The 26,274-nt window shown below is 42.7% G+C and overlaps 1 protein-coding gene across 2 annotated transcripts in view; it reads right to left on the reverse strand.

Annotated features, from left to right (window-relative positions):
- Positions 1–4,701: 4,701 nt before the first annotated feature.
- The window catches only part of PWP1 (PWP1 homolog, endonuclein), a 30,438-nt gene continuing 8,865 nt past the window's right edge, over positions 4,702–26,274 (reverse strand). For both annotated transcript variants that reach the window (XM_054032643.1, XM_054032651.1), the window contains 10 exons: positions 25,834–25,944; positions 22,421–22,548; positions 21,369–21,442; positions 17,441–17,537; positions 14,043–14,104; positions 9,517–9,628; positions 7,874–7,964; positions 6,905–7,026; positions 6,456–6,561; positions 4,702–5,243 (listed from right to left, as the gene is read on the reverse strand). In XM_054032643.1, coding sequence (XP_053888618.1) covers positions 5,146–5,243; positions 6,456–6,561; positions 6,905–7,026; positions 7,874–7,964; positions 9,517–9,628; positions 14,043–14,104; positions 17,441–17,537; positions 21,369–21,442; positions 22,421–22,548; positions 25,834–25,944 — 1,001 coding nt within the window. In that variant the 3' untranslated portion in view covers positions 4,702–5,145. The remainder of the gene's footprint in view (positions 5,244–6,455; positions 6,562–6,904; positions 7,027–7,873; positions 7,965–9,516; positions 9,629–14,042; positions 14,105–17,440; positions 17,538–21,368; positions 21,443–22,420; positions 22,549–25,833; positions 25,945–26,274) is intronic.

The following is a 26,274-nucleotide window of genomic DNA, read 5'->3' on the forward strand; positions in this document are numbered from 1 at the left end:
CTTTTCTTCTAGAAGTACAAATTAAGGCTTTGGTTAAAAATCAGTACTCAATGTGAATAAAGCAATTACCTGGCCACAAAAATTGTAAAGGAGACCAACATTTGGCTTTCGGCTAAGTGTTGCCTTTTAATTTCTAATTCAATAGATGAGGCACGTAGTGATCCTACTTAATTCCACATGTGCTAAGTTGTGATGGGTTTACGTGGCTTTCAGACCACCAGAGGCTTGAAATTGTCCAGATAGTATATATTACTCATTACTAAGCTGTAAATCTTAGCCACCTGAAGTGCTGGTGATGATTGGAGGGTTTGCTGCTAATGTATTTATGGAATGAAAATCTGTTTTCCTTTTGGAAAAATTAAAATGTGGTTCTTTTCTAATGTGCTTTTCCAGACCATAATGGAAAAATGTACATCCTCAGTGTGTGTCAACATTGCCACACTCTTAACCCAATTCTGCCTTTGTAGGGCTTGCTGGTAGGAGCATTCCCCATCAGATGGGGTACTCGCCCCATGCAGTTAAAGAGCATACACAAACGTTATTTTGAAAAACTGTCCTTTCATAGCCAGTTTAAAAAAATGGCTGCTGAGAGCCTGTGAAGTAGGTTGAATTTAACATAGAGCATGGCAAAGGAAGCACTTCACAAGTAATGGAGAAGAATCATAGTAGAACCCCCTGCTCAAAGCAGGACCAATCTCCAACTAACTCATCCTAGCCAGGGCTTTGACAAGCCTGACCTTAAAAACCTCTAACGAAGGAGATTCTACCACCTCCATAGCTAACCCATTCCAGTGCTTCACCAAATCTAAACCTCCCCCCATTGCAACTTGAGACCGTTACTCCTTGTTCTGTCATTTGCTACCACTGAGAACAATCTTGATCCATCCTCTTTGGAACCCCCTTTCAGCTATCAAATCCCCCCCTCATTCATCTCTTCTGCAGACTAAATAATTCCAGTTCCCTCAGCCTCTCCTCATAAGTCATGTGCTCCAGCCCCCTAATCATTTTTGTTGCCCTCTACTGGACTCTTTCCAATTTTTCCACATCCTTCATTTAGTGTGGGGCCCAAAACTGGACACAGTACTCCAGATGAGGCCTCACCAATGTCGAACAGAGGGGAATGATCACGTCCCTCGAGCTGCTGGCTGTGCCCCTACTTATACAGCCCAAAACATGGTTGGCCACCTTGGCAACAAGGGCACACTGTCGACTCATATCCAGCTTCTTGTCCACTGTAACCCCTAGGTCTTTTTCTGCAGAACTGCTGCCTAGCCACTTGGTCCCTAGTCTGTAGCAGTGCATAGGAGTCTTCCGTCCTAAGTGCAGGACTCTGCACGTGTCCTTATTGAACCTTAACAGAAGACTTAAGAATAACCAAACCATAGAGCGTCCTCTGGCAAAAAAGAGTTTGATGGTATAAACGATCAGAGATACCACAGTTGAGGAATAGAGTGACTTGCACTATGAATAGGGACTTTGCTGATATGCCTCCAGCCCAAACTGATTTTGTTAAGTCCCAGCCCTTGCCTGAATCCCTTTTAGGCCCCTTACATTGTACAGATCTTGGTGAAAATGCAAAGAGTAACCACTGAACTGATCACAGTTAGGTAGGGGTGTGTGTGTGGGGAAAACAGACTGACTATGTATATTCAGGCTGTGGTACACAGCAGGAGGGGCCGGGGCAGAGGGTATATGTAAGGAGCATGAGAGTGGGAAAAGGATGTACTGTGTGAATGCATGTAGTAGGCATGACCCAGACAAACAGGCACCATGGCAGCAAATCTGTGTAAATTAGTATCTACTGGGTTTTTGTTTACAAAAGTTGGCAAGTAAGGAAGACTGAGGGGTCAGACTGCAATCCCCCATTCACCTTCCATCTAAACTATTGTGGCACCTAAAGTTTTACTGTCAAGTTTCTGACTCTGGGCAGGCAGCTGGATGTCTTTTATACCTCAGCCCCAGCACGATTATCAAACCAGGGGAAATCAGATCTTCCTGTCTCTCACAGCTGGATGGCTGTACTCTGGGCAGGCTTAGCTCCACCCAGAGGGTTCCAGGAGGGTGAGGAAGGAGACTTTCTTATGACCTGCAGGCCAGGGGGTTAGGATACACATTCAGGATGTGGGAGAGCCCCTGCCCCCCACCACCAACTGAGAGAGAGGAGGTGAGCAGGAATCTGCCCCCTCACAGCTGAGTGGCCCATGCACTAGGCTATAGAGGCACTTGCTCTCTCTAGCCTAAGTAATATTTATTTAGTGATTTAAAGCAGAATGTTTTCAACAAGCACGAAAGCCCTTGGCGAGGAGATACAGAACCCCCCTTGAAATCCCATCTCATCAGACACGTCCATTCTGGGTATCCTAACCCTCGAGTTATAAGGGAGCAGAAACAACAAAGAGTCTGGTGGCACCTTAAAGACTAACAGATTTATTTGGGCATAAGCTTTCGTGAGTAAAAACCTCACTTCTTCGGATGCATAGAGTGAAAGCTACAGATGCAGGCATTATATACAGACACATGGAGAGCAGGGAGTTACTTCACAAGTGGCGAACCAGTGTTGACAAGGCCAATTCAATCAGGGTGGATGTAGTCCACTCCCAATAATAGATGAGGAGGTGTCAATTCCAGGAGAAGAAAAGCTGCTTCTGTAGGGAGCAGAGCCACTCCAGGACTGTTTTGGGGGAGGCAGGTAGGCACTTCACATTTTTGCAAGCAATAGCTTAGGTGCTGAAGCTGCCTGGCTCTAGGAGAGGAAGTCCCATCTGCAGATTACAAGTAGAGCAAGGCATTTCCCTGCAGCCCTCACTTAGGTACCTGTCATGCTGCCACTAGGGCTTATGTTTACATGCCAAAAGCAACTGGAAAATAAATTAAAACAAAGCTGGAAGCGCAGCACACCCTTCGCTTCTGAAAAAAGTCACGGTGTTTTTTTACAGTAAGCACAGCAGGCGCAACTGCTTTAGAGAAATAACATAATTTGCATCTCAGCCACTCAAGGAGCACACGATTAGCAAGAACTCCATTACGTGAAGGACAGACCCTGCCTAAGCATAGCAACTACTTCTACATGTCATACCTTGAAAAGCAGAATGTAAAGTTTACTTGTACAAAAGGAGACCCCTTGTTAACTGACTCTGGGTGCACAAACAAAAGCAGATTCTACATAGTGATTGATTCCCCCCCACCTTCCAAAAATTACAATAAAATTAGCTAAAAACATGATAGTATTAATTGACAATACAGTACTTTCACAGCTCCTGGGGGCTCAAATATACATTATCAATTTTTTTAAAAAAGGCACCAGCCCAAGGAATATGGAATTTAATAAAAGTTTTCCACTGTTTTTTTTAAATAATTTTTATCTATACTGATAAAGCTAAAGTAGTACAACTGCCCTAGTATGTACAATATTATTCTCATATGGGAAAGGGGAAATAAGCAGCGTCACCTTTGTGTAATTACAACCACACTAGGGCGTATACTGGTATAACTCAGTATTCTGGTAAAAAACAAACAAAATACCGCACAGTCTAGCCTCATTTTAAAAAGGAACTAGAAACGTAATTTCTCACAGATCATCATCCCAGGAGCTGAAACTTTACTGTGAGATATTGGCAACCAAACCTGACAGAAGGATATTTTAAGAAGGCGGCTAGAGTCAAGATTATAGGTTAGGGATAGATTACTTGGGGGAAAAACCCAGTGATCTGCACTTCTCTGCAGTGCACAAGAAGAACTACTAAAGCACGTAGGTTGAAGGCAAGGGAGGAAGCTATGGCAAGAACAGACAAACCTGAAATGTTTTCAGAGTTCCTGCTTTAATCAGCAAGCTAGAGTTTGGGACAGGACAGCAAGTCCTCCACCACAGGCAGCCAGCACTGGACTAAGTACAACCCCCCCTTTTTATCTTTATCCTGGCAGGATTTACTTTGTTGTGTCTTTCTTATTTTAAAATAGGACACACTGAAACAGTGGTGTTTAAAGATTAAGTACACGCCAGGTACAGCTTTCCATTATGCTCACTTCATATCCATTAGCTACTGCTATCCTAACCCATTCCATAATTAGGTAAACCTAATTAGACTGTTTAAAAGCCCTCTCTGTGTTCCCTCCAGTTTAATAAGAATGTGTGATAGCTGCATGTATTTAAATCTTAGTAGACTAAGATACTGTATTTAAAGAATATCCCAAACTTTGTGTAATGGCCATGGCCTGTGGCTGATTTAAGATGCATCTCTGGCCTATTTCATATTCTAAGACTATTTCAGGATGGTGACCTATTATTCACAGCCAAAGATTTCTACAACCCCCTTCCATTTACTAGGAAAGAGGGGGAAAAATGTATCAATATCAACAATAAACCTGTGTCATTTGTGTGTATTGAGAAGCCTACAGAACAGTTGACGTTGAAGGGTAAAGGTGTACAGGGAGTGAGATTTTCTTTGCTTTAGATTGTATGGTAGTTTTATAATGCTTAACGGCCCCCAATTGCCTTTCACCTCCCTCCCCCTAGTGGTTGCCATCCACCAGTTGAAAAACACTGTTCTAAGAGATTTAAAGTAAGATGTTAATCTTTCAAAAGCGATACTGGACATTTGTTAAACAGTCAATCCTCAGCTTACTCTGGGGGAACTTAAGCATTGTTTGACTACTTACACTAAAAGAGATTTTGTTCAGCCCTTGACTTAAGTACTATGGCAATTTTCAGTTGAAGTAGTTTTCATTTGCAACTAAAAAGAAATCCATTCATTCCAATCCTTTAGATACACTCTACAGCAGCACAGTGCTTTCCTGCCAAAGATACATCACTTTACAAGTGAAGTTTACAAACAAAATGTGATGTGCTATCCCCATTTCAGTGCTAGATAAAGCAAGGTGCAGGCATGTCACTTAACTTTTCCAAGTCAGTGAGAGGCAGGAACCATAACTTCTGACTCCTGTGCCTTAACCACAAGACCATGTTTTCCTCCCACAAGATGAAAAAAAGCTGCAGATTGCAGTAAACTTGATACACTTCCATAAACATTTCCAAACCAGTGGGTGCAGAGTACATATTAACTGTAGTCCCAAAGTATACTCTGGATTGATGTTTTGCATTTATATACCATCTATGTGAGGTTTGATCCGTCATGATTCCATTTCTGCTTATGGACTTTTGCTGCTACTGCTGGCAAAGGAGCTGCTAGTTGCAGAGTTTGTATTGGCAGCTACCAACCTCTCTCTGCTTCCAAAAACTTCATTCACTGCAACACAAGAGATTACATAAGTGCTAGTATCCTGGAGAGAAGATCACTACAGTAGCTAGAGCATGGTTTACAGTAATGAAATGGGAATCTTAAACTTAGTCGAACAGAGTCTTGAAAGCTTTTTTTCCAAACCAGGAGGGTTTAAGTTTTATGTTTCAAAACAAAGGAATTATTCTAACTAAATACATTAAGAGGAAGGCATGGTACTTCTCCCCCACAGAGACGCTGGCTGCTGTTCTGTGGTCATGTTGCAAATGGTCTGTGATTGTTCCGTCTGAAGATAAGTGTGAGAAAGACAGGTTGTTTCCTATGTACTTAAGTGGTATCCATCTATTCACACTTGGAGATAGGCTAAGTTTTGCATAAGGTGTTATGCTTAAAATTTAATTCTGGTTTTAGGGTTTAGATTTTCATTTGATTTCTGTATGGCTTTAAAAAGGTAGATCCAACATCACTACCGTTTATTACACATGATAAAAATACAATTGGGCATGCGGCCAAAGCCAGTTCCCACTGTTGCAAACCACAGCCAAAAGGTTTTTTTTGCATATTAGAAGCCGGTGGTTCTAGAGACAAAATATGAAAAGTAACTGTGAAGATCCTCAACCTCAGCCATGCAGCCAGCATTTAAAAAAAAAAAGTACATCAGACTGAAACGAAAAGAATAAGCTATACCAATGTCACCTTTGTATACACATTGAAAGAAAATACGTCATTTTTAACAAACACTGGAGGCTTCACTTCAAAAAAGTTGATTTTTTTTTAAGGTTTCAGAGTAGCAGCCGTGTTAGTCTGTATCCGCAAAAAGAAGAACAGGAGTACTTGTGGCAGGTACCACAAGTACTCCTGTTCTTCTTTTTGCAATTTTTTAAAAGAATTTGAAGATACCCTTTTTTATTTTTTTTAGAAGGAGCAGGATTCCAACACTTTCATTGTGAGAGTGCAATGCCATATTTCAAAGCATGAGATCAAGGCATCTATTCCACTTAGACTGAAACCTCACGAGGGCAGAGACTAATCTACCCGAAGTGCGTGGCACACTTAGCAGCAGAACAACGTAACAGGATGCTGGACACACTTCATTACCCACCGGAAGCCTGCAGTTCTCTCACAACTGCCTTGTTGCTTCATTTGATGTATTACTGGACATGCAGTATATTAGGGAGAAAAAATAGAATCCTGAAACTCTGAATAATGGGATGATGTTACCTGCAGAAATACTGCTTATATCCCAGACTCGAAGCCCTTCTCTCTCCCCTCCAAAGGCATAGACAAATGGCAAATCAGGGCAACAAGCTGCACAGAAGAGAACACCCTAGAGGAAAAAATATTGTTTTAATGTAAAAAAAACAAAAAAACAAAAAACAGTCACCTAAACATACCTTGACAGAACAAGTTAAACAAATGTAAGGCCCTGCTATTGCCTCTTGAAAACTGATTTTGAATGATTTTGTAAAAATTGGATATTTTTAAAGCAGAGGCTGCCAGTCGTGTGTTGAATTGTGTGATGTACTAACAGTACCCGGGACAAGATGCCCAATTCATCTGAAGTGTTAAGGAGAACAAGACAATGAAGCCTGGTTAAAATCAGAAGTGAGCTCTATTAATCATGGTTTATAAGTAAACTTTCTTAGAAGTGACCTGTTCAAGTTACCTACCATTTTCATATCCCTGGAATGGATCAGACTTGGTTTGTCCCCCAGTATATCCCAAATTTTTACATATTTGTCAGCAGATGATGTCACAAGGCATCCTTTGATCTGACTGCTTAATTGGAGTCCTGAAAAGTTAGAACAGATCAGTTTAAAATCACCATTTAATTGTTACATATTTTTCTTCCCTGTGTAACATTTTAAAGGGAAGTCGAAAGAACCTCAGTCTCCATGTGCCTTAAAGGAAGCAGTGTGGAGACTAATAGAAACATTGCGCCCCTGCCCCGCCGCACACTTAGTGGGAGAAGCAGGGATCCTTCTGGGTGTGAAAAAACCTTCAGTGTCCCTTTCTCCTCTGGCAATAACCAGGACCTCTTGGACTTCAATCATGGCTCAATCCTCTCCTTCCAACTGCTAATTCCTTACTTCATGGCTTCTCTGAAAACTGTTCAGCCTCATGGCCTCCTCTTTCAGCTATGAGCGAGAGACCTCTTTTTGTTATCCCAGACTATGTGCTCATTTTTGAGGCAGTTGCAGCATGTGTACGTATTAGTATTAATAATCATTGATCCAAAGTGTGAGAGAGATTATTAATCTAAAAAACTAAAATATAAAAAAGATCAATGGTGTTTTGGGTTTTTTTGTTTTTGCAGAATCCTCTTCATGCAGGAATAATTTTGTGCAAACTACTTCATTCAAGAATGTGAACCAAACCAGTGAGATCTGCTTTGCCATTTTTATTCGTGTAATTCTAGGAGAAAAATGCATTATGGTCAAAACATGCATCCCTTAAAATACAACTCGACCAAGAGGCCATTTAAATGGCCAGCTACCATGATTAGCACTAAAGGTTTTTGCTAAACAAAAGGCTGCCTCTCTCAAACAAGTTCATATTCACTTAACTATTTAAAAGACTTATTCCAACTACACATTAATGGGCACATTTTAAATATAAAAGGAAGATATAAAATTTACCAGATACTTCCTCATTATGAGCCTTCAGAGTAAAAAGTGGCTTATCGGAACGAGCATCTAGACAGTACACAAAGCCATCTTCTGTGCTAGCCTGGGGAAAACATTACATTGTCAAAAGAAATTGCCCTATCAATTCACGAGAAACAGCCTAAGAATTAAGCATCCAATCTAAAGTTTGTAAAATCCAATAAAATTCAGATTTTATATTATAGTATCCTGAACAAGATGAACACACATTTCTTAAACAAGAAATTATGCTTGATTAAGCTTGCACTTAGATAGCTTGCACACCTGACATGCTGTATGACTCAAACACTAGGTAATGGGGTATGTGATGGAAAACACCCCTGAGTTCACACCCTATGCACTATTGTAATAACCTTTGTATAAGGTATGCCTTGTGATGTATCATTTGAAAACTCAACTTGCTGATCAGTAATATCAAGGTAAAGTGCACATAGCAACATTATATGTAAAGTTATGAACATAAGCTAAAATCATGACTGAAGTACATTTCCCAGACAAGTCTTTGACAAGGAAGGGAGGCAAGGACCAAGAGATCTGCATCTCAACAAAGAAACAACATTGAGTCTCCTTCTTTCAGCAGACTGCCTATCTCCTGGTTCTTAGCTGGAAATGCTTTTCAAAGAGGAACTATAAAAAAGGAGGGGCAAATACCCCAAGACGCCATTCTCTTTTTCCCTGCCCACCTTATTCTCTACACCTGAGAATACACAGGAAACAGCCATGGAACTGTGGGGGAGAGGTTCTGATCTGAAGAGTTTGGTCAGTAATGCTACTAGAAGCATGTCGTGAGATATTTTGCTTGAATCTAATATAGTCTGTGAAGTTAGTTACAAGAAAAATAAAACATTTTCTAGCGCCTATTTCTGACTTTTATGCCTCATTACTTGTACTCACAATAAAACAAATTCATTAACTACAAAGAAATAGATTTTCAAATCTATCCCCGGTCAATAGTAGCTGAAAAGTTATCTGATGTCTGATCTATGCAAAATGAGTTGGTGGTCTTAGCAAAAAGGTGATTACTTCACAAATATAATGAAATGCAAGTCACTTTTGGTGATTGTAAGTGAAGAAGTGAATGAGATATGGAGACTGAATTCCTGTCTAACCCTGTTTTTTCATTAAAATTTCAGTATTTTTTGCTCAGCTACACTTGTGAGACAGTGCCTTCTAGTGCTTAAGTAAGGAATTAAATTAAAGTTGTCTCATCTACACTTAAAATCTTTGAAATAAAAATCCTGAGCAAGTAACATATCAGTACAGTGTAACAGTGAGATGTAACAGGGCTGCAGCAGAGGAAAATCTGCTTCAACCACCAGAAATTAATGAAACATGGCTAAGAAATAAGTCTCCAGGGTGATAAGGAAACAGCACAAATTGACTTAGTGATGGTGTAACTGCATTCATGTGAAAAGAGATACCAAATTCATAAGTAATCAGTATTCTTAATTGTTAGTGGGTTATCAATCAAGGTGGAAAATGCTGGTAGCTCAACTCAGTCCATGAAATAGCAGTGACAACAGCTGAATAGCTACACATTTATCTTTGATTAACAGGTAAAGTGCAACAACGATAGCCAAAAGTGTATGGTGAAAGAATATACAATATATACTCACTAAGAAGTTACAAGGTGAAAAATGATTCCAAGTCACTCTCTCAACCTGTCCACTAAACCGCCAGATTCGATGATTATCCTGTGGACTTCTACAGTCATACAGAACAGCAGACCTAGAAGAAATCACATCTCAACATTTCATGAAATTTGTTTGATCACCACCACCTAGCAATGTTTTCACTAATTTATTCATGTTTTAATGGAAGCAGCTTCAAAACACAGGAAATATTTAGGTTTTCAGATTCACTTTTGAAAAAGCAAATAAAAGATGATGCTAAAGGGGTAGAAAGGATTTATATTATGCACCAAGGTGTTTCTTGTGGGTACAAGTGCCATTCTGTTGAGACTAAATGAGGCAGATGAATTCCAATACAATCACTACACTACATAGGAAATACTATCGCATAGGGGCCAGGATTATACACGAATGTATCACTTCAATATGAACATACATCATTTCATTTTACTAGTTTCAAATAACCAGTTTGTTAGAAAATAAAATATTAGTTAGGAAATCAATTTATGAAAAATGCATCTTGTGTGTATTTTCAAATATGCTTTAAACAGGAAATTAAGCTTTAGAAGCGGCTGGGGAGATCCTATATTTAAAACGAGCGAGAGCAGATGAGAACGAGCGGCTCATGTGGGACTCTGATAATTCTTGTGTTGAGCCCAATGGGGCAGAAACTCTTCAAGTGGCAGCAAGCATGCCGAAGTTGTTTGATATTAATGAAAGGAGGTAGGGATGAAAGTAAAGCCGAAGACTTACCAGTACGGGGGCTGGCTCCGGCCTCCAAAAGGGGTGAGGCCTTGGGCAGAAGGGGCGGGGCTTGGGGTCAGCATCCCCCAGCCAGCCCTTCCACACTGCCTGGCCCATGCTGCCCAGGGCTCCAGCAGTGATTTAAAGAGCCCGGGACTCCAGCCGCTGCTGTAACACCCGGAGCCCCAGGCCCTTTTAAATTGGCAGCCCCAGGGCAGCTGCTCCTTCCCCCCGCCCCCCCCCGCAATTGGCTGCTGGAGGGGCGCAGCAGCAAAAGGGTCAGCGCTTTAAGCAGGGTCCTTTGCCGCGGCAGTGCTTTAAGGGACTCCGAAGGACCACTGACGGGGGACGCAAAAGGGCCAGCGACGTTAAAGCACTGCTGCGGCAAAGGACCCTGCTTTAAAGCCAGCGGGGTACGGGCTGGTATTGGCGAATACTTTTTACCGTCCCGTACCAGCTTACTTTCACCCCTGGAAGGAGGAAAGAGACACCATAGCTTTAGAAACCTCTTCAACTCAGTTAATACCCACAATGTAACCTGTTCCCACACTATCTTGTAGTTAAAAAACAAAAACATAAAAAAGCCCGAACAAACATTCATCTGAAAGCCTCACGTCTTCCATCACGCAGTAGAAAAGCACAATTTTAGCTATAGCATAGCTTTTAATAGATTTCCTTGACTTTTATGTCAAGAAAGCACATTTCAACAAACACCCTCCAGAAGCCTTCAACTACTTCTAGGTCACAGGATACTTTAAGGAAATCAGTACAATGCTTTACAGGTGTTTATGGCATTGGAGGACTGTCTGCAGATGACTTGGTGAAGTCTGCCCCAGCAAAAAAAGGGAGACTGGACATAGGAGCAGACTCAAAACCATCCCAGAGGCCAGCTAAATATTTTAAGAGAATGTACAAGATTTCTAGGATAAGCTAAATGCAGCAAATGAAAAGGGGTGACTGCCTTGGATACATTTTTAAATGTGGTAATGTAAAGGGAAAGCATTAAAAACTAGAACAGAAATTTGACAGGAAAAAGCAGTTACGGTGAACAAATGAAATTACAGTGGATACCATAAATCAGATAAAATTACTCCCCTCTCAGACAAATATGAGAACAGGTCCTTCTGAAGTAGTCAAATGCAAGCTTTGGAAACAAAGACCTGCTAAGAGATACCTAAATAAATTAATAATTGAAACAGGATGACTGGTACTTTAGCAGAAAACATACACGCAGGAAGTATAGCTAAGAAACAACGAAGTGACTATACACCAAAGCGGGAACCTCTGTATTCCCCTATAAACTCTTTATGTCCCTTTATATATTACAAACAAAAAACTACATTAAAAGAACATTAGTAAGGTCACAAAGTCAAGCACTCAAAAGTTAGGAAATGGCAGAATGCCTGTGCAACCTTAATTCAGCCCTCTTGTGAGCACACATCAGGAGAGAGTCTTTAAAGACATGATCACATCTGATTTTTTCCACAGGCCCCCTGCGCCTTATGCAGTGCACAAAATGGACGAGCAGCTACTCAATATTTTATCTTCTCACGGTGCAGCAGGTGGCCTCACGCCTTATTTACTACACACTGTTCAACCCCTGCTCCAAAGAGAGAATCTGCTCATTGACTTTTCTATAGTGCTCATCACTATAGTATTTGAGTACCTCACAAACATTAATTTATCTTCACAACATCTCTGTGAGGAGGTATTATCCCAGTTTTACAGATGGAGATGTGAGGAACAGAGAAATGAATATCAAAAGTATCTACTCATTCTGGGTGCTCTATTTGAGACATATAGAACCTGATTTTTCAGAGTAGTTAACATGATATAGCACTTAATATGTTCAAAGCACAGCTCCGACTGACTATAATTGCAGCTATGAGTGCTCAGCACTTCTGCAAATCAGACCCCAGGGTCTCTAGTTTGGCATCCAGGAAATGAGGAATATACAATTAGTGGCAATCTGTGAAATATTTGGCTTAAGTGACTTGCCCAAGATCACACAGGAACTCACACAGGGATAGAATTCCTATTACCCAGGGATAGAATCCCATTTTCCAGGGCAGCATTCAACCTGAGACCATCTTTGCTCTTCATGCAGTTCCCTGCTTCATTTACTACACAGCTCTCAATTTCTGCAAGAAACGAAACCGGCATCCTACAGACAAAAGTCTCTTTCACTACAAAACCCCAATTCATTCCCAGATCGGGTCCATCCCATGTAACAAGTCAGGCAGGCATCCTGTGGAAAAAATAGTATGTGATCATATAATTGAAGACTGTACCATAATGCAGACACACAGGGGAGCCAAACTCAGGCTGCACAGGCAACCTTCATTCTAGCATTTCTGAGTGCTTTATTTTTCAACTTTAATAAAGGCCTTTTTATGCAGTTCTGTGCAACTTCCTACATTTAAAAAAAAAGCAAACTAAAAACACCCAATTTCCATCATGTGGTATCGCACTGACAGACATGGCTCATCCATCGTCAGGGTTGGAACCCTTAGCTCCACTGTAGAGACATCCGCCACTTGAGCTAACAGTAACTGCTAATAGTAGGTTATCATCCTCTGTGTGGACCAACATTGGAGTGGGATGGGACACTTTCCCAGTGTATTTGCTGACAGATGAGGAATGTTGATACTCAGGAATCTTGGGTTCCACTCCAAGCTCTGGGGAAAAAAGTCTGGTCTGGGGCACAGACTTCTGCCTATTCCCCTCAAACATGATCCCCTGTGCCCCATCCTCTCCAACCTGTCCCTATTCCAATTCTGTCTCTGTCCCAGTCCCTATCTCCATTCCTCAGGCTTCTCATCCTAGTCCCAGTCACCTTGGCCGCAAGTCCTATCCTCACCATTCCATATAGCCCATTCCAGCTACTGTCCACACCCATTCCCAATTCCACTCCTCCTGACTCCTTAGCCAATCTGTCACTCTCATGCCTCCTGTCACCTCCCCCAACCCACATTCCTCATCCCCACGGCCCCCTATATCCCTCTCCTGGCTACTTGTCCCAGGCCCTTTGTCCAGCCATTCCCAGTTCTCCTTTTGCACCCCAGCTCCCCATCAGATCTGTTCTCCCCTCACCACATCTTCTTCCCTCCAATCCACTAGCTCCAAGTTTGCTTGCCCAGATAGTCCCCCGACTCAGTCCTCTCCCCCCAATCTCCCATAGGTCTCATGAACCTAATCTATACCTCCCATAGGTCTGGTTTGTGTCCCTTCTTCATTCAAATCAGCTTACTTCCTCATGTGTGCTACCTAGGCCCAATGGAGAGAGGAACAACAAGAGCACAGAAGTCTCTACTGAGCATATGTGAACTGCAATTGTTCAAAGGCGTATAAATTGACCAGATTTAGGCTGTTTTTCATGGGAATGAAGAAATGCACCTTCCTGGGACAAAGGCCACCCCCTACCGCCAAACTTCAAGTACCTGATCCAAAGCATGGGATCGCTAGAGCTTTACAAAGAAAATGTAGCCAGGATTTTTACTTATTTATTTATTTGACAAGGGAAAATATTTTCCCCTAACCTCGTTTTTGGAAGCAGCCAAAACATTCTGGCTGAATTAATTAATTAAGAATTAGCATGAGGCAGACACCTGGCATGGAAAACTTCATCCCAAACAGTTAAAATTTGGCAAAGTTATAAGCTACAGAAAATGAGGTTTTAGAATAGGAAGTATCCAGCAACCTGAATAAAATGTGGTGCTACCACACCCACCTACAATAGTGCAAAAAGCAAATATTTCCCCACTTACTTATCGTAAGATCCAGAAACAAGGGTCTGCGTTTCAAATGGATGAAATTGTAGTGTCTGGACCTAATAAGGACATTGAAAGTTTTAGAAACACACATTGGGATTTAAAATACATACAGGACATCTATTTCAGTCAGTGTCATGCAGGATAAGGTATAGCACTATTCCATATAACTCTGTTATACTTGTTGGCACTCAAGACCTTTTCACAAAGCAGAGTATGCATCTAGCAATATAGAAGATGTATATTTTAGATTTCCAAGAGGACCTCACCAGAGGTGAAACTAGAAATACATGATTTGCCAAAAATCTTCAAAAAATAAGCTGGGGCGGGTAAAAAAAATCTGCTTCCAGTTGGACAAAAACAACTGTATAGCTATGCATGCAGTAGCAAAAAAGACATGAGAAGTTTTCCAAGAGCAGTGATCTACTGATCTACGTTGACTAGATGATTGGGATTATATTAATAATTTTCACATTTTAATTACGAAAAGAGCTAAGTATTTCTAAAGCACCTGTCATCATAATATCTAGGTGCCATATATTAAAACTAGGGTTGTCAAGCGATTAAAAAGATTAATCGTGCTGTTAAATAATAATAGAATACCATTTATTTAAATATTTTGGGATGTTTTCTACATTTTCAACTATATTGATTTCAATTACAACACAGAATACAAAGTGTACAGTGCTCATTTTATATTTATTTTTATTACAAATATTTGCACTGTAAAAAACAAAAGAAATAGTATTTTTCATTTCACCTAATACAAGTAGTGCAGTGGTTTTCAAACTTTTTTTCTGGCGACCCACTTGAAGAAAATTGTTGATGCTCGGGACCCAATGAAGCTGGGGATGAGGGGTTTGGGGTGTGGGAGGGGCTCAGGACTGGGGCAGAGGGTGAGGGCTGCGGGGTGGGGCCAGGAATGAGGGGTTCAGGATGTGGGAGGGGGCTCAGGGCTGGGGCAGAGGGTTGGGGTGCAGGGAGGGGGTCAGGGCTCTGGGCTGGGGATACAGGCTCTGGGGTGGGGCCGGGAATGAGGGGTTTGGGGTGCAGGAAGGGGCTCTGGATTTGGGAGGGGGCTCAGGTCTGGGGCAGAGGATTGGGGCATAGGGTTGGGGCATGGGCTTACCTCGGGCGGCTCCCAGTCAGCAGCACAGTGAGGGTGCTAAGGCAGGCTTCGTGCCCGTCCTGGCACCGCAGACTGCACTGCGCCCCGGAAGCGGCCAGCAGCAGGTCCGGCTCCTAGGCGGAGGCATGCAATTGGCTCCATGCGGCTCTCGCCTGCAGGCACTGCCCCACTCCCAGCTCCCATTGGCCAGGAGCTGGTGCTCGGGGCGCAGGCAGTGTGTGGAGCTCTGTGGCTCCCCCGCCTAGGATCCAGACCTGCTGCTGGCCGCTTCCGGGGTGCAGTGTGGTATCAGGTAGGGACTAGCCTGCCTTAGCCGGGCAGCACTGCCGATGGGACTTTTAACGGCCCAGTCGGCGGTGCTGACCAGAGCAGCTACAACCCAGTGCCTTACATTCTGCGACCCAGTACTGGGTCGTGACCCATAGTTTGAAAACCACTGCTGTAGTGCAATCTCTTTATCATGAAAGTTGAACTTACAAACACAAATTTGTACAAAAAAACTGCATTCAAAACAATGTAAATCTTTAGAGCCTAGAAGTCCACTAAGTCCTACTTCAGCCAATCGCTCAGCCAAACAAGTTTGGTTACAATTTGCAGGAGATAACGCTGCCCGCTTCTTGTTTACAATGTCACCTGAAAGTCAGAACAGGCGTTCACATGGCACTGCTGTAGCTGGTGTTGCAAGATATTTACGTGCCAGAGGCGCTAAAGATTCATGTCTCCCTTCATGCTTCAACCACCATTCCAGAGGACATGTGTCCATGCTGATGACAGATTCTGCTCAATAACAATCTGAAGCAGAGTGGACCAACACATGTTCATTTTCATCATCTGAGTCAGATGCCACCAGCAGAAGGTTGATTTTCTTTTTTGGGGGGTTGAGTTCTGTAGTTTTCGCATCTGAGTGTTGCTCTTTTAAGACTTCTGAAAGCATGCTCCACACCTCATCCCTCTCAGATTTTGGAAGGCACTTCAGATTCTTAAACCTTGGGTTGAGTGCTGTAGCTATCTTTAGAAATCTCACATTGATACCTTCTTTGCATTTTGTCAAATCTGCTGTGAAAGTGTTCTTAAAACGAACAACGTGCTGGGTCATCATCCGAGACTGCTATAATATGAAATACATGGCAGAATGCAGGTAAAATAGAACAGAAGACATACAATTCTCCCCCAAGGAGTTCAGTCACAAATTTAATTAAAGCATTATTTTTTTAAACAAGCGTCATCAGCACAGAAGCGTGTCCTCTGGAATGGTGGCCGAAGCACGAAGGGGCATACAAATGTTTAGCATATCTGGTGCGTAAATACCTTGTGATGCCGGCTACCACAGTGCCATGCGAACGTCTGTTCTCATTTTCAGGTGACATTGTAAGTAAGAAGCAGGCAGCATTATCTCCCATAAACGTTAACATTTGTTTGTCTTAGCGATTGGCTGAACAAGAAGTAGGACTGAGTGGACTTGTAAGCTCTAAAGTTTTACACTGTTTTGTTTTTAAGTGCAGTTATCTAACCAAAATAAATAAATAAATAAATCTACATTTGTAAATTACACTTTCACAATAAAGAGCTTGCACTACAGTACTTGTATGAGGTGAATTGAAAAATACTATTTCTTTTATCATTTTTACAGTGCAAATATTTGTAATAAAAATATAAAGTGAGCACTGTATACTTTGTATTGTACTGCAACAGAAATCAATGTATTAAAAATGTAGAAAAACATGCAAAATATTTAATAAATTTCAATTGATATTCTATTGTTTAACGATGCGATTAATTGCGATTAAATTTTTTGAGTTAATCGCGTGAGTTAACAGCGATTAATTGACAGCCCTAATTAAAACGTACCTGTGCTAGAAACATTGTTACCATTACTCATTGTCCTATAAAGGAACTACTGACAATCTAGCCCATTCTTGCGGGTCGATTCTTCTGTCACTCATGACAGCACTTTTAGGCTTCTCATTGTCTTAAAACAGTCATGGGGTTACATTTAGATGAAAAGCATTTTAAGACGCCCTAAAAAGCTGAGTTAAATATTCCCTCAAACTTTCCAAAGGATAAAATAAATCAGATTTTGACAGAGACCAAATACTGTAATCCACAAAAGTGATTCACTCAGAAAATTATGAACGTTTGACATGGTGGTTATAACCAAAGCAGTTCTGCAACATTAGTGTTTGCCACTAAGCTTTCAGTGTAATAAGTTGCAGTTTGTTTTTTTTCTATATTTTACAACAGAAGAAATATAACAATATCCACATACCTTGTCCATATGTAAAGTAAGGTTCGCTGCCGGTTTGCCCACAGACATATCCCACAGAATTACAGTGTTGTCAGCTGAAGCACTTGCTAACACATTTCTAACAACATACAAAAGCAAAAGTTTTAGACATTTACATATATGTGAACAAATAGTGGCCCTAAGTCATAAATACACAGCCTGATTCTGATTTCAAGTAAGCCCAGGTCTTCAGCCTACAACCTTCAAGCATAAAAGATAATCTGGCAGAAGAATATAACATTCAGTATTTAATAGCAATGTGTTACAATTTTCTGAACAGAAAATCCACTATTGTACTGAAGGGATATACCTTTAGTGTATTTTTCAAACAGTTGTGTGTTTCTCCCCCTCTTCTCCCCCCAAAAATATTCTCCCATCAATTATATGGTACCAGTGATATAACTAAGAAATTTGAGGACTTATTCCTTTCTGTACATTTTAAGATGGGGTTTTTAAATATGAGCTACACAGTATAGATTTGAATATTGTATTGACATAGCTATGAGACAAACAAACCCATTTTTGGCAAGTACTTTCCTCTTCAGACTCTCCACTAACTAAATTAACAGCCCGAACCTGCAACTCTCCTCATAGAGTATCTTACTCTAACAAGTCATCCTACTGAAGTCAAAGGAGCTACTTGCAAGGTTTTTACATTTGGGCCCTCGTTTCATATTTAAAAATTAATGGTGGTAAGGGCTGTAAATACAGAGCTAAGAACTTGAATCAGACAAAGCCCAAGCAGCAGTGTCAGAGATTTATTAAATGCACAACAAAAATCACCCTTATTTGTCTAAAGGTGTTAAATTATAAAATCTAACACACAGTTTGAAGCCTTCCCCCCACTTTCCATATTAGAATGAAGTTCTTGACTGAAAGACATCTAACATTCCTCCAAAATACTGTTCCCCCAAAGCGACGCCACAGAGGGGAAATTTACAAAAGATTACAAGGACATTTTACAAATAATGCCAGTGAGGCCCTTCAGCCAGAAAGCGATTTGTAGGCAGCTGTCATAGCTTGTCTTACTTTTTAAAATGCAATTTAAAATGCTGCACTAAGATTGCTCTTTGAGTTCTTGACTTGCACCCAACCTTTGCATTTCAGGATTCGTTTTTCCTGCAACATCCAGTGGTGTCAACAAGGTTATATTACTCAGTACACTATAGAACCAGGAATGCCAATCACTTATTCAGCTTCGTACAGGGGCTTAATATTATACAAGGTCATTCAAATTACTCCTACAAAGATCAGCTGCTTTTAGTCATCATGAAAGTGACTTTCTAGTTACACGCTGCTGGTGTTCGCCATGATAAAGGCTGAACGACTGCAGACAAACTGAGTACCATTGACTGAGCCATCACTAAATCATTTCTTACATTCACCATAGTCATTTGACTCATTCTTTTTAGACCACACATGGCCAATTAACATCTAATAATTTCTTGTATGTTCAGTGAATATCTACAGGAAAATTTTTTCATCTGTAATATCCGGATAAAACCAGGAGTTTTCAGAGGAGATTGCTGACAGCTGCTGAAAATGAGTATGCAGAACTGACAAGTGTATCCTCAGAGAGAGTTAGCAGCAGGAGGAAAAGATCATACTGTATCTAATTGGAAAAGCCATTTACAAGATCCTGGCTGAGGATCCTGTACTAATAGTGTTATTGAAAAACAACCTAGGTGATAGGAAGAAGGGGTTAATCACTTTGTCCAGTAACTGCGGTTCTTTGAGATGTGGGTGCCTATGGGTGCTCCACTTCAGGTGCGCATGTGCTTCTTGAGCCCTTGATCAGAGATTTTCAGTTAGCAGTGCCCGTTCGGCCTGTGCACATACCCTATGTGCTCCTCATGCTGGATACCAAGGCTATATAGTGTGTATGGGCAAAGTGCCCTCAGTTCCTTCTCCACCCAAACGCCCACTAAGGAACAGTCTAAAGCAGATGGGTAAGAGGGCGGGTAGTGTAGCACCCATAGGGATAGACATCTTGAAGAACCGCTGTTACTGCACAAAGTGAGCACTCATCTTCTTCTTCTTCTAGTACTGTCCTGATGGTTGCTCCACTTCTGGTGGCTTCCAAACAGTTTCCCCCTGATAGAGAAGGGAGCTTCAGAATAGAATCCCGTGCTGCCAACAGTACTGCAGAACCAAATGCTGCATTGAATCTGACAGCTTGGACCAGGGCGTAATGTTTTGAAAACATATGCACCTAAGCCCATGTAGCAGCCCTAAATATTTCAGATACTGGTACATACTTCGGTAATGCCATAGATATTGCCTGTGATCTAGTTGAATATGCTATCACCCTTTTTTTTTTTTTTGGGGGGGGGGGGGGAAGGAGGGGATGAATGCTTGCAGTATCGTAACAAGTAATAATAATAATACATCCAGATAGCCACCTCAACAGTCGCTGAGTAGAAATCGAGAACCCTGTGAATCTATTCATGAAAGAAATGAAGAGCTTAGGTGACTTCCTATATTGCTGGGTCCTATCTAAGTAGAAGATTAATGCCCTTCTAACATCTAGAATGTGTAAACAGGATTCCTGTAGAGAACCACGTGGCTTCAGCAAAAATACTGGTAGATGAAAGGACTGATTAAGGCAGAGCTCCGAAAGAATCTTAGGTAAGAATTTAGGGTATGGATGTAAAGAGACCTGTCCTTAAAGAAGACCGTAAGGGGTGGGGATGGGGGGCGATCTGCCATTAGGGCTCCAATATCCATGACGCTATGGGCTGACATGATAGCTACTAAAAAGTCCATCTTTATAGATAAATGCAACAGACAACAGGTTGCCATCGGTTCGAATGGAGGTCTCATAAGGTAACTGAGTATCAGGTTGAGGTCCCAAGTTGGGATAGGGTTTCTAATTTGCCGATAGAGTCTCCCCAAACCCTTACTAAACCTAAACAATACTGGATGAGCAAATATGGAGAATCCTTCTACTGGAGGATGAAGGTTGATATTGCAGCCAAATGAAACTTAAATCAAACTAATTGATAATCCCAATTTCTTTAGATCCAACATGTAAACCAGGATGACAAAGTGGCACCAAATCAGGCTGGAGGCAGCAATGCCAATAGAAGAAACTCTTCCATTTCTCCAGGTAAGTAATGTGGGTTGATCTCTTTCAGTAAGACCTGCTGTGCTTCTATAGAGCAGGAGGATTCTAACCCCGTAAATCATCCGGAAGCCACCATCAGGCGGAGAACCACTAGAGTGGGATGAAGCACACAACCCACATCCTGTGCCAGGAAATGTAGAACGGTCAGGAGCTTGAACGACAGTTGGACACACATATGAAGCAGGTAAGGGTACAAAACTTGTCTCAGCCAGGTTGCCACTATCAGGATAAATTGGGCTCTGTCCTGTCTTATCTTGTTCATCACCCTTAGTATCAGTAGTGCTGGAGGAAACACAAGATAGAAGAATGGCGTCTCCCAAGGAGTGGTTGCCCAAACCCACTTGCGCAGAAACAAGGACACTTCCTGTTCCTGGAACTCTGGCAGCCCCCATCTTCGAAATATACTATGCAGAACTTCGGTGTTTAGCTCCCATTCGTAATCCTGTGAGAAGTGTCTGCTGAAAATATGGGGTGTGGTGTTCTGAATACCTGTGAGGTAGACTGCTGAAATTTGCATCTGATGAGCTATGCACAAATCCCATAGTTCCATAGCTCCAGTGCACAGAGAGGAGGATCTCGCTCCTCCCTGCCTGTTGATAAAAACTGAGGCAGTCTCAATTTTCGCTTGTGTAGAATTCAAGTACTTTTCAGCTGGAATAACTTCTGCACTACGTTAAGTTGATCTTTAAGCAATAAAGTTATAGGTACGTATAAATATTTCATACAAAACCATGTACACTAATTTAAAGTTATCTGTATGTAATCATTCAAGTGTTCTTTTACCTGTTTTGCTTATTCCATGAAAGGTCAAGAACTGCATCAGTATGCCCATCCTGATTCCCTTCTGTAGATGAATTCTGTAGACAGATACATTTTAAAGAGGTGTAAAAAAGTTATAGCTTCCAGGAAAAATCATGTATTTATTATTCATGAACGTACTGTTATACGCGCAGATTAGGAACAATGTGATAATTCAACGTATTCCCACCTGCTGAAATGCTCTTTGTACAGAGCTGCCTCTGCAGCACCTCCTCTCAGCTTGCCTCTTCTCCCCTTTCTTCCCTTACCTGGCCAGCATGCAGCAATAGCTACTCCCTTTCACCAGCTGGCACAGATTCAAATAGTCACCAGTGGGCATGGAGAGTCTTTGGGTCCCCACATTCTCTCTGCTCACCCCCATTGTTCTGGTTCCCACTCTGCCCCCTTCTCCTCCATCAACATTGATTCACTACCTCCTAATGCTTACCCCGCCCCCCCCCTTTTTTTAAATTAAGAAATGAAAGAGTTAAGCTACATAGAACATTGTTCTGAGTAAACGGGAGTCCTCCAGGATCCTTCCTCCTCCTATTTTTCCCTCCCCAACCCAGTAACCTGTAAGTGAGCGAGATCCTCTAGGTTTTTAAATTAATGAAATGCTACTGCAAACATTAGTCGTATATATCCAAACTTTTCAGCAGCAAGTTACATAGAATCATTACTCTTCTCCATTGGGCCTTCTACGATCTAAAGGTCTGAGGGAGTCAAAAAGCAAATCCTTTTCTCAATTACTCAGAAGAGTGGGGTCTTGAGCTGGATGATATATAAATTAGCAGCTATTTGGATAGAGCCACGTTTATAGTTTCTGTGAACTGCCCAAATAGTATCTTTCAGATGCAGTGTCTCTGGCAAAGGTAACTAAACCAGACCTTATACTTTAATTAAAAAAAAAAAAAAAAAAAAAAAAAAGATGCAAGTATCTGTGTGCATTACTGGGCTCATAACTTTACAAGACAAAGACATGGTCCCTGCCTGCAGCTTTTACAATCTAAACAGATCAGCAGACACGCATTATTTACCTTCTTTCCCTTTTTCTTCTTTTTTTCTTTTTTACTTCCAAGGGAAAAGACTGGCTCTAGAGAATCCACTATATCAAGGTCCCAGATCTCAATAACAGGGGTCATGTTACCCACTGCAACATAATTTCCTGCAGAAAGAAAACCAAATGCCAGCTATAGTGTTTATTTAGATTAACATACACAAAGAGTGCAGGGTGATACAACCAAGCTGTCTATTTCATTACTTATTTTAAATTAATGCCTATGTGTCCAGAGTCTTTCAATGGCATATTTTTACCAGTTGTACGTGGTTAAGTGTCCATTACTTACATCAGCAGAAATACATCAGCAGAAATTGCCTGCAAAAAGGTATGTCAGAGTTCTAGAGTTTAAGGCCAGAAGGGACCATTAGATCATCTTGTATGACCTCCTGTATAACACACGCCGCTGCCACCACCCCACCCAGCACCCACACACCAAACCCAACATCCGAAACGAGACCAAAGTATTACTTTCCAGGGAGATCAGACTATTATGTGCCACAGGCACAGAATAGGAGGGACCAAGGTGCACCAGTGTGCAATGCCCCTGCAGTGGCAGGGAAACAATTAAGTGAGATGTACCAGATAATCCTGCACCAAGGCACTGCAAAGGAAGGTGAAAATCCCCCAACATTACTGCCAATCTGACTTGAGGAGAAATTCCTTCCCGACCCCATATACAGTGATCTACTAGACCAGGGGTGGGCAAACTTTTTGGGCTGAGGGCCACATCTGGGTGGGGAAATTGTATGCAGGGCAGGGGGTTGGGGTGTGGGAGGGAGTGTGGGGTGTGGGAGGGGGTGCAGTGTGCAGGAAGGGGCTCAGGGCAAGGGATTGAGCAGAGGAGGGGTGCAGGGTGTATGAGGGGGCTCAGGGAAGGGGGCTGGCATGAAGGAGGGGTGCAGGGTGCGGCAGGGGTGCAGCGGGGGCTCAGGGCAGGGGGTTGGGGTGCAGGAGGGGTGTGAGGTGCAGGCAGGGGGCTTAGGGCAGGGAGCTGGGGGGCAGGGTGCAGGAGGGCTTCAGGCTCCAGGGTGGCAGCGGCACGCACCAGGGCAAGATCTCTGCCTGCCTGCCCTGTCCCCGGCCCTGTACGAGGGAGGGCTCCGTGTGTGCTGCCCTTGCTGCGCCTCCAGGTACCTCCCCCGAAGCTACCATTGACCGCAGTTCCCTGTTCCCGGCCAATGGAAGCTGAGGGGGGCGGTAGTGGTGCCGGCCGCTTCTGGAGAGCATCGCAGGGCCCGCGGGCCATAGTTTGCCCACCCCTGTACTAGAGCTTGTCGGCAAGAACTGGCCAGCCAAGTACCTCTGAGAAAGAGAGAGAGAGAATGCTCAGTGCCACCTCAGAGCCCTAGCCCAGACCATGCAATGTCCCTTCTCTAGCCATGGTCATCTGAGGCTTCAGAGGAAAAAGATTAAAAAAACCCCAACCTTCCAGAACACATTGGGGGTGAAAAATCCCTTCACGACCCTGCCATGAGCAGTGGCTGGCTGAAACCCTGAAGCATGAGCTTTAAGAACATAGAACATAAACCAGAAGTGAGCCCCAGGGCTGTTGAGCCCTGCCCCTTACCATCACAGTAATCCAGTCATACAATTACACTCAGAGCCAATTTTTTATGTATATACCGTTCCTTTTGTAGAATTAATGTTAAAAATGCAAAGAAAAATATGTACAGCACCCCAAATTATAAAATATAATTTTTAGTGTGTTATTTTAAAATAAATTTGATTGACTCTGTTGGCCATGTCTTCTCTGAACAAAACCAAACACATTTACAAACAAGAAGTCTAAAGAAAAATTTTCCTTTAGTCTGCCTAGTACAGGGGTCGGCAACGTTCGGCACGCGGCTCGCCAGGGTAAGCACCCCGGCGGGCCGGGCCAGTTTTATTTACCTGCTGACGCGGCAGGTTCGGCCGATCGCGGCCCCCACTGGCCGCGGTTCGCCGTCCCGGGCCAATGGGGGCGGCGAGAAGCCGTGGCCAGCACATCGCTCGCCCACGCTGCTTCTCGCCGCCCCCATTGGCCCGGGACGGCAAACCGCGGCCAGTGGGGGCCGCGATCGGCCGAACCTGCCGCGTCAGCAGGTAAATAAAACTGGCCCGGCCCGCCAGGGTGCTTACCCTGGCGAGCCGCGTGCCGAACGTTGCCGACCCCTGGCGTAGTAGAATTGGTTTGCTATTGGTATTGGTGTTTTAGTTTAGACATCTGGTATAATGACATTACTAAAAGAACCCTGCAGATATATACGTAAGCATTTACAGCGCTAAAAAAAAAAATTGTTCACTGTGATGGGGTGTACCCGGCCCTTTGTGGCCCCCTGCTGGAGGCACTGAGGTCCTACTACACCCTGCCCCAGGAAGGAGCAATGAAGGTGGGTCCTCCAGGCCGCCCTAGAAAAAACAGAAGGAAGCAGCCAATCAAGAGCCCAGCAGGCTCAGATAAAAGGAGATGCAGGACCTTAGCAGGTCAGTTCCTGGCTGGGACCAGAGAGATGAGGAAGGGTGCTCCTCTTTGGAGAAAAGAGCTTGATGGGCTGCATTTACTGGACCTGGGAGAGAGAAAATATCTGAGAACTTTAACCCTAAGGTAATGGACAAAGGTAAAGGGACCAGGCAGGAAGAGTCCCAGGGAATGCAGCAACAACTAAGTGAAGGAAGCAATATGTGACTGCTGTTTATAGGTCTCCTGGGCTGGAACCTGGAGTAGTGGGCAGGCCAAGGTTCCCCCACTGGCAAAGGGGCCTAAGCCTAAGAGAGAGACAAGGCTCCTTCAGAAGCCTGAGCAGAGGGCCAGATTTAAAGGGCCCAGAAATAGGGCTGAAGACCCTGGTGAGAGGAGAGTTTATGAACTACACCTCTACCCCGATAGAACGCTGTCCTCGGGAGCCAAAAGTTTTTTACTGCGCTATAGGTGAAACCGCGTTATATCGAACTTGCTTTGATTGGCCGGAGCATGCAGCCCCACCCCCCCGGAGCGCTGCTTTACTGTGTTATATCCGAATTCGTGTTCTATCGGGTCACGTTATATCGGGGTAGAGGTGTATTTGCTACCCCAGAAGGGGTTCATTTGTCAACTGTGTGATTTGGCTGGAAGGCTGAGCCACTGAAGACCTGTCTTACAAGGTCAGCAACCTACAGGGGGTGCCACGAGTGGGACAAAGATTGCAGTATCACACCCTGCCACTAGGAGGCACTCAGGAGGTGAGCACCCCGTTACATTCACCACCATGTTTAATTTTTCCTCCCATGTCTTGGCTTTGCTTCTGTGTTAATATTGCTGCAGGAGACCATGATTTAGTCACAGCATTTTAAGTTAATTATGCAGTTCATATTCAAACACTGCTATTGTTAGACAGCTATGATCTCTTTTGGCACCCCAAAGACATTTATTACCTGGAGATTCATCAGGATTAGGATCAAAATTAAGCCACTCCACACTTAGAGGGTATGCAGGTAAGAGGATATCATGGTGTACATAAAATGAGTCCTCTTCATGATTATAAACTGAAAGAGAGAGAATTTGAAAAAAAACTTATGTCAGTGGAGAGAAAAATAAGCCACTCTACTTAGTACATTCCCACACAGTCAGATGGAGCAAATATTAATATTTCCAGCATAGAGATAATGTCTGGAAGCTATATTTGTGATATTGTCAGTTTCTAGCATAGAGCTACAACCTCTCTATAGAACGATAGGCACCACAGAACATTTACTTTAGGTGACAAATTCAACAGATCGAAGAATAACGTACTTATCTACATCAAGTACAGACTGATTCAGTTTATGCCTTGCACACCCTATATCATCTTCATTTGTGTTTGAGAGACTATTTTA

The sequence above is a fragment of the Malaclemys terrapin genome, chromosome 1 (genome assembly GCF_027887155.1).
Source record: "Malaclemys terrapin pileata isolate rMalTer1 chromosome 1, rMalTer1.hap1, whole genome shotgun sequence".
NCBI lineage: Eukaryota > Metazoa > Chordata > Testudines > Emydidae > Malaclemys > Malaclemys terrapin.